This window comes from Tamandua tetradactyla, chromosome 18 (assembly GCF_023851605.1).
Source record: "Tamandua tetradactyla isolate mTamTet1 chromosome 18, mTamTet1.pri, whole genome shotgun sequence".
Classification (NCBI taxonomy): domain Eukaryota; kingdom Metazoa; phylum Chordata; class Mammalia; order Pilosa; family Myrmecophagidae; genus Tamandua; species Tamandua tetradactyla.
In genome coordinates, this window is record NC_135344.1 from 33,090,051 (window position 1) to 33,107,096 (window position 17,046).

General features: G+C 38.0%; 1 protein-coding gene across 7 annotated transcripts in view; it reads left to right on the forward strand.

Annotated features, from left to right (window-relative positions):
* Positions 1-15,420, forward strand: part of ACAA2 (acetyl-CoA acyltransferase 2) — a 52,188-nt gene extending 36,768 nt beyond the window's left edge. For 5 of the 7 annotated variants that reach the window (XM_077135493.1, XM_077135494.1, XM_077135496.1 and 2 more), the window contains exons 5-10: positions 1,354-1,501; positions 2,757-2,932; positions 3,497-3,626; positions 8,563-8,633; positions 13,613-13,767; positions 15,005-15,420. In XM_077135493.1, coding sequence (XP_076991608.1) covers positions 1,354-1,501; positions 2,757-2,932; positions 3,497-3,626; positions 8,563-8,633; positions 13,613-13,767; positions 15,005-15,089 — 765 coding nt within the window. In that variant the 3' untranslated portion in view covers positions 15,090-15,420. Of the gene's footprint in view, positions 1-1,353; positions 1,502-2,756; positions 2,933-3,496; positions 3,627-5,748; positions 5,835-5,946; positions 6,174-8,562; positions 8,638-13,612; positions 13,768-15,004 lie in introns of those variants that run through there. The other 2 variants (XR_013165132.1, XR_013165133.1) reach the window with 2 other exon arrangements.
* Positions 15,421-17,046: the final 1,626 nt, after the last annotated feature.

Here is a 17,046-nt window from a genome sequence, read left to right on the forward strand (position 1 = left end):
ACTAGAGTTCTCCATTAACTCAGCCCCCAGATTTCCATAGCTCTAGTTGAGCCCCACAGCTCCATCATCACCCCCCCCCCCCCATCACCCTGGAAAACTCAGACTATGCCTTCATGAGAGACAATGAGGCCATCTATGACATCTGTCGTAGAAACCTCAAATTTGAGTGCCCAACCTACACCAACCTTAACTGCCTTATTAGCCAGATTGTGTCCTCCTTCACTGCTTCCCTTAGGTTTGATGGTGCTCTGAAAGTTGCTCTGACAGAATTCCAAATTAACCTGGTATCCTTTCCTCACATCTGCTTTCCTCTGGCTGCTGTACCCCCATCATCTCTGCTGAGAAAGCCTACCAAGAACAGCTTTCTATATAGCAGAGATTAATGATACTTACTTTGAGCTGGCAAGTCTGAGGGCAAAATGGGACCCTTGCCATAGTAAATATAGAGCTTGTTGCCAGTTAAACCTGGCAACCGGCTCTCAAATGCATCAATGCTGCCACTGCCACCATCAGGACCAAGCGCAGCTTTCATTGTATGGATTGGTGCCTCACTGGCTTCAAGATTGGCATTAATGACCAGCCTCCCTCTGTAGTACCCGGTGGAGACTGGGGCAAGGAACAATGAGCTGTGTACTTGCTGAGCAATACTACAGCCACTGCTAAGGCCCGCACTCACCTGGAGCACAAATTTGACCTGATAGAAACCAAGCATGCCTTTGTTCATTGGTATGTGGGTAAGGGAATGGAGGAGAGTTTGAGGCCCATGAGGACATTGCTGCCCTTGAGAAGGTCAGTGTGAATTCTGTTGCAGGAGAAAGAGTGGAAAAGGAGAGAAATAGTATTTGTACATTTCTCTGCATTGTGAAGCATGTTACGCTCACAATTCTTCAGCTTCTACATTAACTCACAGGTATTAAAGTTTTCTTGTTAGGTTATCTTCACTCTTATTTTTCCAATACGTCTACCTTAAAATTTTCCCATCATGTCTCAAAGTAAGATTCTTTAAAAAAAGCGTTACCTAAAGACTCAGCATCAGATTTTAAGAAAATATAATCTTGAGTTTAACTTTTGGCTGTCGTATAACTTCCTGCATTCTTACCCTGCATGTTTAGCACCGTTGGCTCTCTTTAGAGCTCCACATTTAGAAACAGAGGAGACTGTGTGCATTTTATCATGGCATTGAATTTTTTTTTAAATTACAGAATGAAATATGAATAGTAATAATAGTATGCTTGTCAGAAAGTCTAATTTAATTTGGTTTATTGGAACTGTTTATTTAAATTTAAAGAAATTTAGCATATTACCTTCAAAAGATATACTTTTACAAATCACTTTATTAATGTCTTTTAATAGCTAGAAGACTCTTTATGGGCAGGACTAACAGATCAGCATATCCAACTCCCCATGGGAATTACTGCAGAGAATCTTGCTGCAAAATATAAAATAAGCAGAGAAGAATGTGACAAATACGCCCTGCAGTCACAACAGAGATGGAAAGCTGGTTGGTAAAATTGTGTAACATAAAAATGTATAGGAAAAAAAACTACAGGAAAGATTTTCATCATTTCAGATTTTACGTATCGTATAATAATTTAAAATTGTGCTTTTTGGTAATTACATGTTTTTCATCATTTCTTTGTTTTTTACATCAGATATTCTGTTAAGTATTATAAACTGTTCCTTATAAACAAGGTGAAACTCTTCTTTAAAGGTATTAGATAACTTGGAACAGTGAGGATGAAGTCCATCTTAGCATTTCAGAGAGTTAAGTGTAATGGAGCTACCATACAACTCATCCTCTTATTTTTCAGTTATACATTTATAGTGGAAGAGTATTGATTCAGAAAATGACTCTTTGTTCCTTATTTTGTCAACTCTTAAAGATTTGAAATAGAACTCAGAAAACAAAAAAGCCCACTAGAAAATTCCTATAATAATCTGTGGCCATCTAACTAGTGAGTCTGTCTTCATCAAAGTGAAATCACTTGAGTTACTTTCATTAATGAGTACTTCTAATGGTTATAACATTTTAATCAGGTGAAAAGAAGCCCTCCTTTCTTTGTAACTCTTGGCAGCTCAATAACCTTAACTGTCTATGCCTTCTAAAGCAAGGTGGAGTAAGTTTCCTCTTCAGTTAATAGGCCTTCAGATACTTGGAAAACTGTGATCTTGTCTTCTCTTCACTGTCAATTAAAAACACCAATTCTGTAAATCCTTCCTATATGACAGGATTTCTTCTGTACCTCTTACCCTCTTTTGGAGATGCTCTAGTTTTACAGTGAGCCTCCAGTGTGCCTTTAAATCTCCAAAAACTAAAAGTGTTGTTCCCATGTGGTTCAGTCAGACGAAACAGAGCCAAACAGGCTCTATTTCCAGTGATCTGCATGCTCCCTTGTTATTGATGCAGACCAAAACTGCTTTCAGTCTTTTAAGAGCCACATCACACATTGGTTTCAGATTAAAGTTTGCATAAGAATACATTTTTCCATATAGTGGAAAAAGATAAGTCATTATGAAAGTCCTATTTAAATAATTGAGAAAAATGTAAAATTTACAATAAAAAAAACTCTCTCTACCTTCTGCATAAATGCATGATAGTATATTAAATCCTCCAGTAGGGAAGATAAAGTTATACAAGTAATAAAAGCTCATATTAAAGTAGACTGTGAGTAAGGGGTAGACACAGAAATTAAATCAAAGAATGTTTCTTTCTCTTTTTTTTCTTTTCCACTCTTATAGTCTTTCTACTATTTCAGCTAATGATGCTGGCTACTTTAATAATGAGATGGCACCAATTGAGGTGAAGACAAAAAAAGGGAAACAGCTAATGCAAGTAGATGAGCATGCTCGACCTCAAACAACCCTCGAACAGTTAAATAAACTTCCTCCAGTATTCAAGAAAGAAGGAACAGTCACTGCAGGGAATGCATCCGTAGGTATCACCATAGATTACCTTTACCTCTGCCTGATGTGTTCAATGCAAAATAATCATGAACTATCTTTCAGATACTTTTCATGCTAGTGTAGTTATTTAGGTTTTAGTGTTCACTAGTAGTGTTTATACACTATTAGAGTTTTCATAGTCCAAAACAAAATATTTTAAATAGGGGCCCTTATATCTTCCAATTTCTAGTCTTTTCATAATGTTACAAGGAAATCTACCTGGTTTATTAATTTTCTTTTCATACTAGTTTTGTGTTTTGGTTTGATTTGGGATTCAGGTGTATAGCTTATCAGTTTGCTTCTTACATCTGCCTACATCTATATATGGGCTTTTTCTTGACATTATTTCCTGTTTTTTCTTAGTGAGGTTTTGTTTTGTGTCTAAAATAGTCCCCTTAATCCACCAAAGTACTACTAGTACTACTTGTTATGTCCCACATTATGCTGTTGCTTACTATATATTGCCCATATTCCAAATACTACTCCATTAGTTCGGACCATGAACCTTGTCTGAATTCTTCCATCTTCTGATTAATCTATTTTTGTTTTCAAGGGGGTATCTGATGGTGCTGGCGCTGTTATCATAGCTAGTGAAGATGCTGTTAAAAAACATAACTTCACACCAATGGCAAGAATTGTGGGCTATTTTGTGTCTGGATGTGATCCCTCTATCATGGGTATTGGTAAGTTTATAGTCAAACAAACTGGTTCTATTTCTAGAGATAAGCCATCTTTCAGCTTCAAGTGTCTGTAAAAGAAAATCGGTAATCATTTAAAGAACTAAATTTTATGAAGTGTTTAAAATACTCAGCACTTGCTAGACAGAATAGGGAACCAAGACGGTATAAACTCCTTGTGGATGATAAACATATTTTATGGTACATTTGAGATTTTTAAAATTAACATACAGAAGAATTATATGGTACTGACAAGATAAAAAAAATTCTGAAATGGAAGAAAATCATGAGGTTGAAATAGAGAAAATAGCACTATACTGCCCTGCTGTGTGTTTTACTCATTAATACATCTCATTTAATTTTCCCGCCATTCTAGCAAGAGAGACTAGTTTGCAAATGAAGGAGTTGAGGCTTAAAGAGGTTGTCTTGCAAAGTTTAAATCTGCTAATGGAACCAGGTCTCTCTAATTTAAGTGCTATTGACACTATGAGTTAAACACATTGTCTCAGGAAATCAAAGTAGTACTAACCTAGGTTCAGCTGATGCTTAATAATAATAAAATGAAGAATTACAAACAGTGTATCTGGACTGGCAAAGTACTACCTAGAGAAAATTTTAAATTCCCTATAAAAATATATCATATTGGTTTGGAAAATATGAATTAGAAGCAAAACAAAGAGCTTTTTGCTGGATGTACTCCTAGGGACCACAGATAATGCTGAATTTTAATAGTTCCTGACGTCATTCATTGGAAATTAGGGATCCAGTTAGGTGCCTCACTTACAGAAGACTTGATCTGTCCCATATGTATCCTCACACTTGAAAGGTAAGCCTACCTGAGGGTGTAAATTATGATTCATGATAGGTCCAAAGAGTTTTCTCTGAACTTATGTCTTTTTTGGCTAACTAAATTAGTTTTTGAGGGAGGATCCCAAAATAGAAGGGGGTGTGATCTGTTGTTGACTTGCCTCTCAGCTCTTTCAGTGAAGCCTCTACTTCTATTCAAATGATGCCACTGAAGCTGATTTTGGATTAATACCCACCCGTATCTGCTGCCATGTCCTTCAGAGAAGATATCTCTGCACAAAATTCCTAAGAAATGAAGCTGATGTGTCCATATTTTGCCATCTTTCACTATGTCCCAAATTATGTCAACAGAAACTGCAAGATATTTAGACATCTGTTAAAAGTCCATTTTTTTTTCTATGCTATAGAAACTTATTAGCTTTCAGGGGGTGCAAGGATATTTCAGTGGTAGAATTCTCGCCTACCATGCAGAAGACCCAGGTTTGCTTCCCAGTCCATGCACTTTCCAAACAACAAACAAGCAAAAACAATTAAAAAAAAAAAAAAACCAACAAGCAAACAAAAATTCAGCAAATGATGCTGTAGTCACGGAATATTCACCTGGAAAAATATTGAAATGTGACCCTGCCATACAGCATACCAAAAAAAAAAGCTTATTAGCTTTCAACTGCCCACTTTCAGCAAAATATAACTTTATCTTAGCAGTAGAAGGTAGCTTGAAATTTCAAATATCTAAATATTGGTATGGTATTTATCATTTCAGTAACCTAAAGCAGTGGTTCCCAATCAATCTTTGATGATCATCAGAACCCATCTGTAACCCCTTGGGGTTCAGTGTGTCTGTGGTAGAGCCCAGGAATGTGGATTTTTTTCAGTGTACCTAGATTCTTTTTGATGATCAACCAAATTTATCTGATATAGATAAATAGATATTTTATAGTTATGATAGATTAACATTGTCAGGGAGAAAAGAAAATGGTTTTCCTTCCTTCTATTCTAGGACCTGAAAGTTTACCCTAAAAGACAATGAATGCCATTGTGGAAAGATTGGATTTTTTTTCCCTCAGGGCTTGAACAGAACTAAAAATGCCAAGTATCCCGCAGTATCAGATGTCCCCCTTCACCAAGAGTGCTCATCTCTCAGTTGTAGAGCTTTAGATTACACTAGATAACTACATGAAGCGCACCCATTGAATAAGCAGGGAAGAATAGGTTATTGGATAATCTGATGAGAACTGATTGGTTGATCTAATTTCTAAGAATGGTTAGTAATTCCTCAGTTATGCAGTTATCCAACATGTAACAATCCTTTGCCCTGAAGAATAGTTGCAGAGACAGAACAAGGGGAGAAAGCCAGGACTTGAAGAGATCAGAAAATGGCTGCAAGAAGGACACAGTTATAGAATGGTAATGCTCCCTGGAACTCCTCAGGGGTGGAAATGGTCAGTTTTGGTGGGAGGAGCTTTGAGCCTCTTCAGCTGGTGCTGGTGCAGTTCTGACTTTATCTATTATTATTAAGCTTCATTTGTAGAAAGGATACCACTACTTAAGAAGAAAAAGGTTTAAAACTCATTCAAAACACTTCTGATGGGAAACTTGAAGCCCAAAGAGGTACCCATGTCACAGCCCTTAGTGACAAGAGCCAGGGCTAGAAATAAGGTGTCCTTTTCCCAGCCAAGAATACTATATCTTGCTGCTTCTTGGTAAAGAACAGAGTGGTCTGGAAAGAGCCCTTTAAAAATCAAGGTATGGCCTAGCTTCTTGTTACAATTGACTATAATGATTCTGAGTTAACAGAAACATGCTGAATGGTGTGTTCTTTGTTTATGAAGAAGAAAATATTTTACCCTTTTGAAGCTCCTCAGCTTTTAATTATGTGTGTCTTTCACTCCTATGAGTTACTTCATTCCCTGACCATGCTGGGTAACAGATACTATACTATTAACTACGCATTCCATTTTCATGCCTTAGAGATAGAAATAGAATGTTGAATTCGATTCTCTATTGAATCAGTAGCCAACACAGAACTGGCACTTCAAATTGAAGAACATTCATTAGATGGCCCTAACCAATAAGCAGATGGTTGTCAACAGGATTTTAATGGGGCAACAAAATAAATATGTTATATTTAGATTGCATTATGCTTTTCTTGTAAAGACTGATTTTCCATTCCACCTTAGGTATATTTGTGAAAATTGTTTCAGAATGATTGACTACTTGAAAACAGAACATACCACATATTTTTTCTTTCATAGATACCGATGGGAATTTCTACTCTCGTCAGATTTTTTTTACCCTTTGGGAAAGAGTATAGATTTAATTTTAAATTATGGAAACTATTAAAGTTGTCATTGGTGATTGTCAGAAATCTGGGAGCTTAAGGGTTATTTCAGAAGTCTAATAAGGTGGATTTGCATTTCTTGAGTTAGGGATTATGTTTTATTTAGATTTCTCTGCCAAGAATTAGAGTTATAAATGTATTCCTGTGTCAGATATCTCTTACCTAAAGTGCCTTGATGCGTGCTTTCTTGCTGTGCCTGTTTGGACATGCTGCTGCTATTTCTTGCCTTTTGTCCAAGTGGCCCTGAAAGTTGAGAGTGTAGCTACTATCACTTCTGTACTAGGAATGCATGTGTTTTGGATCCCAGGAGAGCACTCAGTCTACCTTGTCATTTGATATTAAGTATGCTATGTAAATGACTACAAAATCCAGTTTGACTCCTTTGGCTGATTGGAATCTTAAAGCTGTATATGGCAGAACTCATCTGCATTCTGACTGCATAAACAGCTTTTTACCTTTTCTATTTCTTTATTGTCGCATCATTTAATAGTTTACAGTAAGGCCAGCAAATTTTTTTTTTTTTTTGAGCTTTCGCTCCTTCATTTATTCAACAGGTGCTGGCACATTAAAAAATTTTTTTCAAGAGCTAAGAACAGAAAAGGACAATGAGTCATGTTCCCTGGAAGAGCTCCATCTTGGGTACCAGATAAAGACAGATGGAGAAAGAGATAGAAATACAGACAGAGAGAGAAACAGCCAGAGACAGAGAGAAAGAGACAGAAAGATGTCAGCGTGTTAGAAGTCTGTAGGAGGTGGAGGAGGGATATGAGGTCTAAGCCAAACAAGGAGGAGCAAGAAGGGACTCTAAAAGACACTGGGGTTGCAGTTTGCCTTGAAAAGCAAGGAACCAAAGGTGTGTGAGTAGTCCCTTTCTCCTGGGGAGTGGCAAGGGGAGAAAGGCAGATTGGGAGGGATTTCCATACTGGATCCCCAAGCCTCTCCAGTTCTCCCACCAGGAGCTTCCAAGGGGGCTCTCTTTCCAGCCAATATATATTCTGGTTCTTGGTAAGTCCCTGGAATCAGGGATGGTGCTATCCTGAGTTCTGAAGAAGATTGGGTCCTAAGATGAGGAAAAACTAAACAGAAGCTGAGGCGGGAAGAGCAGCTGAGTAAGAGGCACTGAGCTCGCCTGGGAGGAAAGCAGTCTGTCAGGGGCCTGGGCTTCCTTCCAGGACCTCCTCCCTCCTCCTTCTTTAACCTCAGGAATGTCTGATGGACTGTTAGGAGGCCACTGAATCAAAGCCAGGAAGGAGTATCTTAGTTGTAAAAGTCCCTGAAAGGCACCCTTTTGTGACGTACAGCTTAATACATTTCTAATTGATGCGATAAGTGAGGAGAGGATTCCCCCAATTCCATTAGAAGCCAAAATATTTTCCAAAAGTTTCAAACTCACTTAAATCTTCCAACAATGCATAAGTACCTGATATGATTGACTTTTTTCACCTTTGCCAATTCAAGATTAGAGAAATAATATATGTTTACTTTTGCACAGATGCGATTATAAACAATACTCCCATCTGTTTATTTATTAATTATAATGTCTCTGTGAATTACCTGTTCACAGAAAGAAACCTTGGAGTCGTCTTTATCAACTTTTCTAAGCTCTTTGTAAACATATTAATCTCATACCTATTGTTTGTCCTACACAATAATATACTTTTTAAAACAGCAAGATTTGTTGACTATTACTAATAGTAACTCTGTCACATCATTTCCTCCCTACCTACCTGTTTCATGAAGGAGTTTTGATATGTAAGTAAATACAACATGAAATTGATTTTTATTCTAATGCAGGTCCCGTCTCTGCTATCAATGGGGCACTAAAGAAAACAGGACTGAGTCTTAAGGACATGGATTTGGTGGAGGTAGGTGTTCTTTTTTTACAACGTGAATAAACAACCCATTTCTGTAATGTAAATAGCTTTAGCTAAGTATTTTATAGCCCTTTTTGATTTTGTACCTTTCCAAATGATGTACATCTAAGTAAGCGCTTACCTTTGTTGGTGTTTTCCCTATCTGACTGAAGTACTTTACTTAAATTTGAATAATTCAAACAACCTGATTTTTTTCCCCTGAAATATAAACTCCTAAAATGCAAGAAACATTTCTAGGTCATTGTGCTGGTTTGAGAAGATATATGGACCCTAGAAAAGCCATATTTTAATCAAAATCCCATTTCATAAAGGTAGAACAATCCCTATTCAATACCGTATGTTTGAAACTGTAATCAGATCATCTCCTGTTGTGATGATCTGAGATGTGATTTAACCAAGAGTGGTTGTTAAACTGGATTAGGTGATGGCTTGTCTCCACCCATTTGGGTGGGTCTTGATAAGTTTACTGGAGTCATATAAAAGAGGAAACACTTTGGAGAATGAGAGATTCAGAAGGACAGAGAATGTTGCAGCACCACGAAGCAGAGAGTCCATGAGCCAGCAACCTTTGGAGATGAAGAAGAAAAATGCCTCCTGGGGAGCTTCATGAAACAGGAAGCCAGGAGAAGAAGCTAGCAAGTGATGCCGTGTGCGCCATCTCCCCTTCCAGATGAGAGAGGAACCCTGACCATGTTCACCATGTGCCCTTCCACTTGAGAAAGAAACCCTGAACTTCATCAGCCTTCTTGAACCAAGGTATCTTTCCCTGGATACCTTAGATTGGACGTTTCTGTAGACTTGCTTTTATTGGGACATTTTCTCGGCCTTAGAACTGTAAACTAGCAACTTATTAAATTCCCCCTTTTAAAAGCCATTCTGTTTCTGGGATATTGCATTCTGGTAGCTAACAGACTAGAACAGATTTTGGTACCGGAGAGTGGGGTGCTGCTGCGGTTTACAAATGCCAAACATGTTGGAATGGATTTTTAAATGGATAAAGGGAGGGTTTTGGAGGAGTTGTGAGCAGCTTGATAGAGAAGGCCTAAAATGCTTTGAAGAAACTGTTGGTGGAAATGTGGACTCTGAAGATACCTCTGATGAAGCCTTAGACAGAAATGAGGCACGTGTTATTGCAAACTGGAAGGAAGACAAGCCTTGTTTTAAAATGGCAGATAACCTGGCAAAATTGATGCATGGCTTTGGCTGGAAGGCAGATTTTAAAAGCCATGAACTTGGATATTTAGCCGAAGAGATCTCCAAATTAAATGTCAAAAATACAGCCTGGTTTCTCCTTGCAGCTTATAGTGAAATGCAACAGGAGAGAGGTAAGCTGAAAACTGAACTCTTGAGTACAAAGAAACCAGAAATTGATGTCCTAGAAAATTCTGGGCTTCCAGGAAGGGAGACCCCAGAGAATAGAGCTCCACATGAGGTCTTGGCCAAATGGAAACAACTTAGAGAAAGCCAGGATTGGACATGGAGTTTATCCAGGAAGGATTTGTAGAAACTCCTTATGTCTGATGGGCATGATCTAAGGCTACTGCATAGAAAGCCAACGAGAGTGCTACAGGATCTGTATAAAGAGAACCACTGCCAGTCAGGACTGAGAGGGACAGAGAAGGGACACATTGCAGGAAAAATAACTTCGGAGGCAAAACCATGGGGGCTGATGTCTGAAGTCAGGAAGCCTTGGGCCGGGAGAGCAGACCCACCCAAGCACATGGAAAGGGTGAGTTTGCCCCAAAGGCAGAGGATGGGCCTTCCACCTCATTGCAGTGGAAGAGTCATGCTACCTCAGGCCTTGAAGACGGTGAAGTACATTCCTTGGGGTTTGGGGAGAGCCTCGCTGCCACCACATGGAGGGATTGAGTGTGTGCCCTGAAGATGGCAGAGAGCCCAGGTGCGGCCCCAGTGTTTGGAGAGGGTGCAGCCGAGAAAAAGGTGGTCTCTCCAGTGTCCTCCAAGGTTGCATTCAGAGAGAGGCAGGCCTCTGCATAGGCCTTTGGAAAGGATGGGACTGCCGCTTTCTAAAGCCCCGAAGATAAATGACTCTCAGACTTTGAAATCTAATGGACCTTGCTCCTTAGGTTTTTGAAACTGCTTGGGTCCAGTGACCCCTGTGTTCCTTCCTCCCTATGGAAATGAGTATATGTATCCTATGAATGTTCCTCCTTTGTATGTTGGCAGCAAATAATTTGTTTTGAGTTTTTATAGGTCCAGAGCCAGAGGAGAATTTTGCCTTAGAATAGACCATGCCTGTAACTAACTTTGATTGGAGTTTATACTGTTTTTAACTTTGTATTTCGTTTGTATTGCTACTGAAATGGTTTAAGGATTTCTGATATTGTTATGAAATTAATGTATTTTGTATATAGAGAAAACATGTCTTTTTTAGGAGCCAGAGGGTGAAATTGTGCTGGTTTGAGAAGATATATGGACCCTAGAAAAGCCATGTTTTAATCAAAATCCCATTTCATAAAGGTAGAATAATCCCTATTCAATACCATATGTTTGAAACTGTAATCAGATCATCTCCTGTTGTGATGATCTGAGATGTGATTTAACCAAGAGTGGTTGTTAAACTGGATTAGGTGATGGCATGTCTCCACCTGTTTGGGTGGGTCTTGATAAGTTTACTGCAGTCATATAAAAGAGGAAACACTTTGGAGAATGAGAGATTCAGAAGGGCAGAGAATGTTGCAGCACCACGAAGCAGAGAGTCGATGAGCCAGTGACCTTTGGAGATGAAGAAGGAAAATGCCTCCTGGGGAGCTTCATGAAACAGGAAGCCAGGAGAAGAAGCTAGCAGGTGATGCCGTGTGCGCCATCTCCCCTTCCAGATGAGAGAGGAACCCTGACCATGTTCACTATGTGCCTTTTCACATGAGAGAAACTGTGACTGTGTTCACCATGTGCCCTTCCACTTGAGAAAGAAACCCTGAATTTCATCAGCCTTCTTGAGCCAAGGTATCTTTCCCTGGATACCTTAGATTGGACATTTCCATAGACTTGCTTTATTTGGGACATTTTCTCGGCCTTAGAACTGTAAACTAGCAACTTATTAAAGTCCCCCTTTTAAAAGCCTTTCTGTTTCTGGTATATTGCATTCTGGCAGCTAGCAAAGTAGAACAGTCATCTTCCTTAGGACCATATAGGACTCTTACATGCTAGACTGCTAATACGCTTGTTGAATTGAACTGAACATTATATAAGGTGGGTAAGAAATAAGTAACTTTAACCATATTTTATAGATTGAAGTGAGAATAAAGGTAAAATAATTGGCCTAATAGAAAAGCAGTATCTAGTACCAAATCTTGCCCCTCTCCAAGTTGAGGGCCCACCTCTCCCCACTAAACTTAATGGTGGCCTTTCTGCATGCTTGTGGCTTAATTTATGTTGTCAGCTATCCTAATTATTTTCTTTGGAAGCTTAAATTTATTGGTAGGGTGATTTTTTTTTTATGTTATCAGTGTTAGAACAAAGGTGTTTTAAGTACTAGAGATGGAGAAGAAAAATATAAAGATAGATTATATATATTTTGCATTTTGAGAGTATTAGAAAATTTTAGATAAACATGTGCTCTTTAGGATTAGGAAATAACTGCTTGCTATAACAAAGGAAATCTATTTAAATTGATAGGGAAGGGGCCTTTTTACTCTAGACACATGTGAGATTTCCTCTCCTGGTCATCCAGAGCACAGAGTCTCTAACCCTGTGTTTCAGACAAATGACTTTGTATCTCTCTTCCTTTCTTAGATCATTTTCAGAGCCTCATGGGGCCTGCTTAATTACCATTTTTTTAATCAGCAGATAGGTACTGCTAAATTTCTGATGTCATGATTCTTCATGCTTGAAACTCTTTTGAAATGTATCAGTTCTGCAAAGCTGGTATAATCATTTTATAACCATGTATACTTGTATAAATATACAGGGACATAGCTCACAGCACCCTTTAATTTCTGTAGCTGTCTTTGGGATTGTTGATGATCATGCAGTGGTTTTTCCCTAGATTCAGAAACCCAGTTTCACAACATATTCTAGGCCCGTTACTACCTCCTTAACCATGACTGTATATAAATAGAAAAATAATGTTGGGCCTAAGGACAAATATGGCCTCATCTTGAAAATGCACAAAATATAGTAGGAATGAGTACAAGACCAAGAAAAAACTAGTTTTTGATCCCAGTTTTATAAAAAAAGTTTCTTAGAATCAGTTTTCTTATCCATAGAATTCCTTTGCTAAGATCATATGAAAATTCAGTACTATAAATTTGAAGTATGGTACATGTGTAAAGCAAAGGTAATTATCCTAGCCAGCTTTTGGTAACTTTGATATAACAATATGATACTTTTCATTGCTGCCATATTTCAGCTTAGTAACCGTTCCCTTTGTGTATCCATTTCTGAAGGTTTATTCTTTCTTATTTATTAGTTTCTTCTTGAAACTATGACTGTTGTAAGGGTTAATAATAACAAAATTAAGAAGGACATTTATTGAATACTTGCTATGTGTCAGGTAATACAGCACTCAATACCCATGATTTCAGTTAACCTTAACAATAACTCTGAGGATGATACAACAGTCATATTTTACCAGTGTAGAAAATTGAACATCACAGAGTTTGAATAATATGCATAAGTTCATATATAACTAATAAATAATACAGCCAAGACTATAACTGCTCATCTAGCTCCAAAACTTACAGGCTTTCTTAGTATCCCACTACCTCTAGTATGTACAGAAAAACAAGATTATTGATCCCTTCTTTTCCCTAAGGGATGCAAAAATATCATTTAGTAAATATACCATTTTCAAACCTGCTATCTTTACACAGAATGATTAAAGATAGGTTAAAATTTAGAAGAAACAGCAAAAGTATTAGAATTATGCATCATTAGGACTGGAAAATTCTTGGTTAGAAATCTATTTGTGAATAAGGATTTTTATCAGTGTTTTGATTTTTTTAAAGGTAAATGAAGCTTTTGCTCCCCAGTACTTGGCAGTTGAGAAGAGTTTGGATCTTGACCCAAATAAAACTAATGTGAATGGGGGAGCCATTGCCTTGGGTCACCCGTTGGGAGGATCTGGATCAAGAATTATTGCACACCTGGTTCATGAATTAAGGTACTTGCTAGAATAATTGCTGCATTTCAGATTTGCTGCCTTTAATGAAAATGCATGGATTTGGATATTTTAAGAACAATCCAATATTTTTCATTCTTCCTCCTCATAGCCCCTTGCAACGGTTCTCACCAGAAATAAATTATTTGGGCCTACTTTTCAGCTGAACTGGCCTTATAGATGATCCAGTTAACTTATTAGTGGTTCTGCATGTGGGCCCTGCTCTCTTCCTCATATTCACTCTATGCTCAGCACGTGATTGCTGGGACCCACTGTGTGCCTGGCCTTGTCCCTGGTCCTGGTGCATGGCTGTGAGCAATAAAGTGTCCCTTATTTTCATAGTATTTGCATTTTAGTGCCAGCTAAAGACATAAAATAAATTTATTTAAGAAAACAAAACTGATTTGCTCTGTCATTTAAGAAACATAAGCAAACTAACAGTTTGGGTCTGAGCCTGTTGTTCTTGTCACTGTTTTCAGGATTCCAGGAGGAGCCTTTTGTGTCTTTGGTACCTTTCAGTTTTGCCAGAAGAGCTCCTCTGTCTGGTACCAGGTCTTTTGGGCCATTTTTCTCTGTTACTAGGATAGTTGCAAACAAAACCAAGTGTGTCAGGCTGAAAACTGACTCTGGTTCCCTGTATGATTCATTGAGTTGAAATGAGTAATTGCCATGTATAAATATAATTCCTGGGCAGTTTCCTCAGGCCATTATGTCCGAACAAAGAAAAGAGAACAGATGGTACTTTAAAAGAGTCTAATTTTTATGAAAGGGATATGAAATGTTTCTAAATTATTTGCCCTTTCACTTGGACAGTTATCATTAATTACATTTATTCTAGTGCCGTAAAAACCTAAAACCATATAAATCGAAGGGCTGAATTCATTCCCTTCCCTCAGCTTCCTCTCTTTATCTAAATTATGTCCTACCCTCACTTCTTTCCCATAATATACTTAAGCTTATCTATTTGTTTCAGTTTCTCTAATCTTAATTTGCCCATCCCTTTCTCAGGTTACTTTCCCCTTCTGTGTTGATACTTTTTTTTTTTAATGAAAGTATTCAGCTTTCCAAAGTCTTTATCCTGTTGCAACTTTATAAACCAATATTGCGGATGAGAAGAGAGGTTGGGAAGATGAGCTGGATGGGAATGAATAATCCAAATCTGTCCATTATTAATTATTTATAGCTTAAGCTACATTTATCCCTCATTTGAGTAGATTTCATCCACTGCTTACTTTCTTAGGCGTCGAAGTGGAAAATATGCTGTTGGATCGGCTTGCATTGGAGGTGGCCAAGGTATCGCAGTCATCATTCAGAACACAGCCTGAGAAGAGCAAGGAGCCTGTCGTGGCCTACTGTTGTTATTCACTTGGGTAGGCCACAGTAAAAGGGCAGTCTTCAGACTGGCTACTGAAGCTGCCCGTGCTCTACCACCAACACAGTGATTTTGTTCAAAGGATAGTAAGGAAAGATGCATGAATAAGAGCCCATGCCAGAAATGAGTTCTTTCAAATTTGTACCAATCAAATATGATGTATTTCCACATTAAAAACCCATTATAAAAGGCCTTAAAAAAATTGTGCCCTTCACGAATAACTACCATTTATGCCTTAAGGGTTATAATTTCAAGGAAATTGAATAAATGTTGCCTTAATTTCAGCTAACCCTTTCTTGTCATTTCTTATTTATTTTTTAATCAACAAAAGTGGAAATTTATATTCCATCTTTACCGGTCCTCCACATTATCTTTTTTTTAAATATTTTTACTGAGAAATCTTTACATATAAACGGTCTATCCACAGTATACAATCAGTGGCTCAGATGTCATCACATAGTTGTATATTCATCACCATGATCATTTTTAGAACAATTGCATTATTCCACAAAAAGAAATGAAAAGAAAAAACTCATACATCCCATCCTCCTTATCCCTCCCTTTCATTGACATAACTTTTACCTCCCCCCCATTATTTATTTATTTATTTTTCTTTATTTTTTACTCATCTTTCCATATCCTGGATAGACGCAGCATCAGATACAAGGTTTTGACAATTATACAGTCACACTGTAAAAGCTGTATAGTGATATAATCGTTTTCAAGAAACAAGGTTACTAGAAGACAGTTCAACAGTTTCAGGTACTTCCCTCTGGCCACTCCAATACACCATGAACTAAAAAGGTATATGTATACAATGCATAGAAATGACCTCCAGGATAACCTCTTGGCTCTGAAATCTCTCAGCCACTGAAACTTTATTTTGTCTCATTTCTCTCTTCCCCCTTTTGGTCAAGAAGGCTTTTTTGGTCCTATGATTCTGGGTCCTGGCTAATCCCAGGAGTTCTGTCCCATATTGCCAGGAAGATTTACACCCCTGGGAGTCATGTCCTGTGTAGGGGGGAGGGCAGTGAGTTCACCTGCTGAGTTGGCTTAGAGAGAGGCCACATGTGAGCAACCAAAGAAGTTCTCTGAGGCGACTCTTAGGCATAATTATAAGTAGGATTAGCTTTTCCTTTGCAGGAATAAATTTCATATGGTGAACCCCAAGATCGAGGGCTCAGCCTATTGAATTATGTGTTTCCACTGCTTTCGAGAATATCAGGAATTCCCCAGATGGAGTTTAATATGTCCTCGTTTTTCTCCAGTCCTCCAAGAGGACTTTGCAAAGACTTTTTTACTCTGCCCAAATTACTATGGGATGTATCAGGGCATCACACTAACCTACACAAACCAGCAATAGCTCATGCTTTATTCAAGATTCTATGTAATTATGGTGTTCAAATAAACTGACCATCCTAGTTAAATTAGATAATGTGCTACCCAAAATTTTGTACCAAATAAACATCTCTCCCTTTGGTCTCATGCAGAAGTTGAAGTTTAAAAATGTAGGCCATTTCATCCTTTACCCTGTATTCTGATATACTATAGTCCTATCCAGATCAGCTTCATTCATATCTCTAGCCGAAGTCTGATCACTTTTTCAACTTTTTTAACAGTTTCTGTATGGGGTACTGTTGACTTTTCATAGCTTCAGAGCTCTAAATCTGTGTCATGGGTGTCACACAAATACCCGAGGTTCCAGGGAACAACAAGATTATACACAAATATCTCAGTGTCTCAGAATTAAGAAATAACAGTTAAACTCCGGAATAGATGTGACTGCTGTAAGAGCTTACTATATAGGACTTTTTACAACCTGAGAACCTCTGCTCTTGAATTCAATTCTCCAAGTTTGTATATTGTAGTTAGTTCATATAAGTGAGACATGATATTTGTCTTTTTGTTTC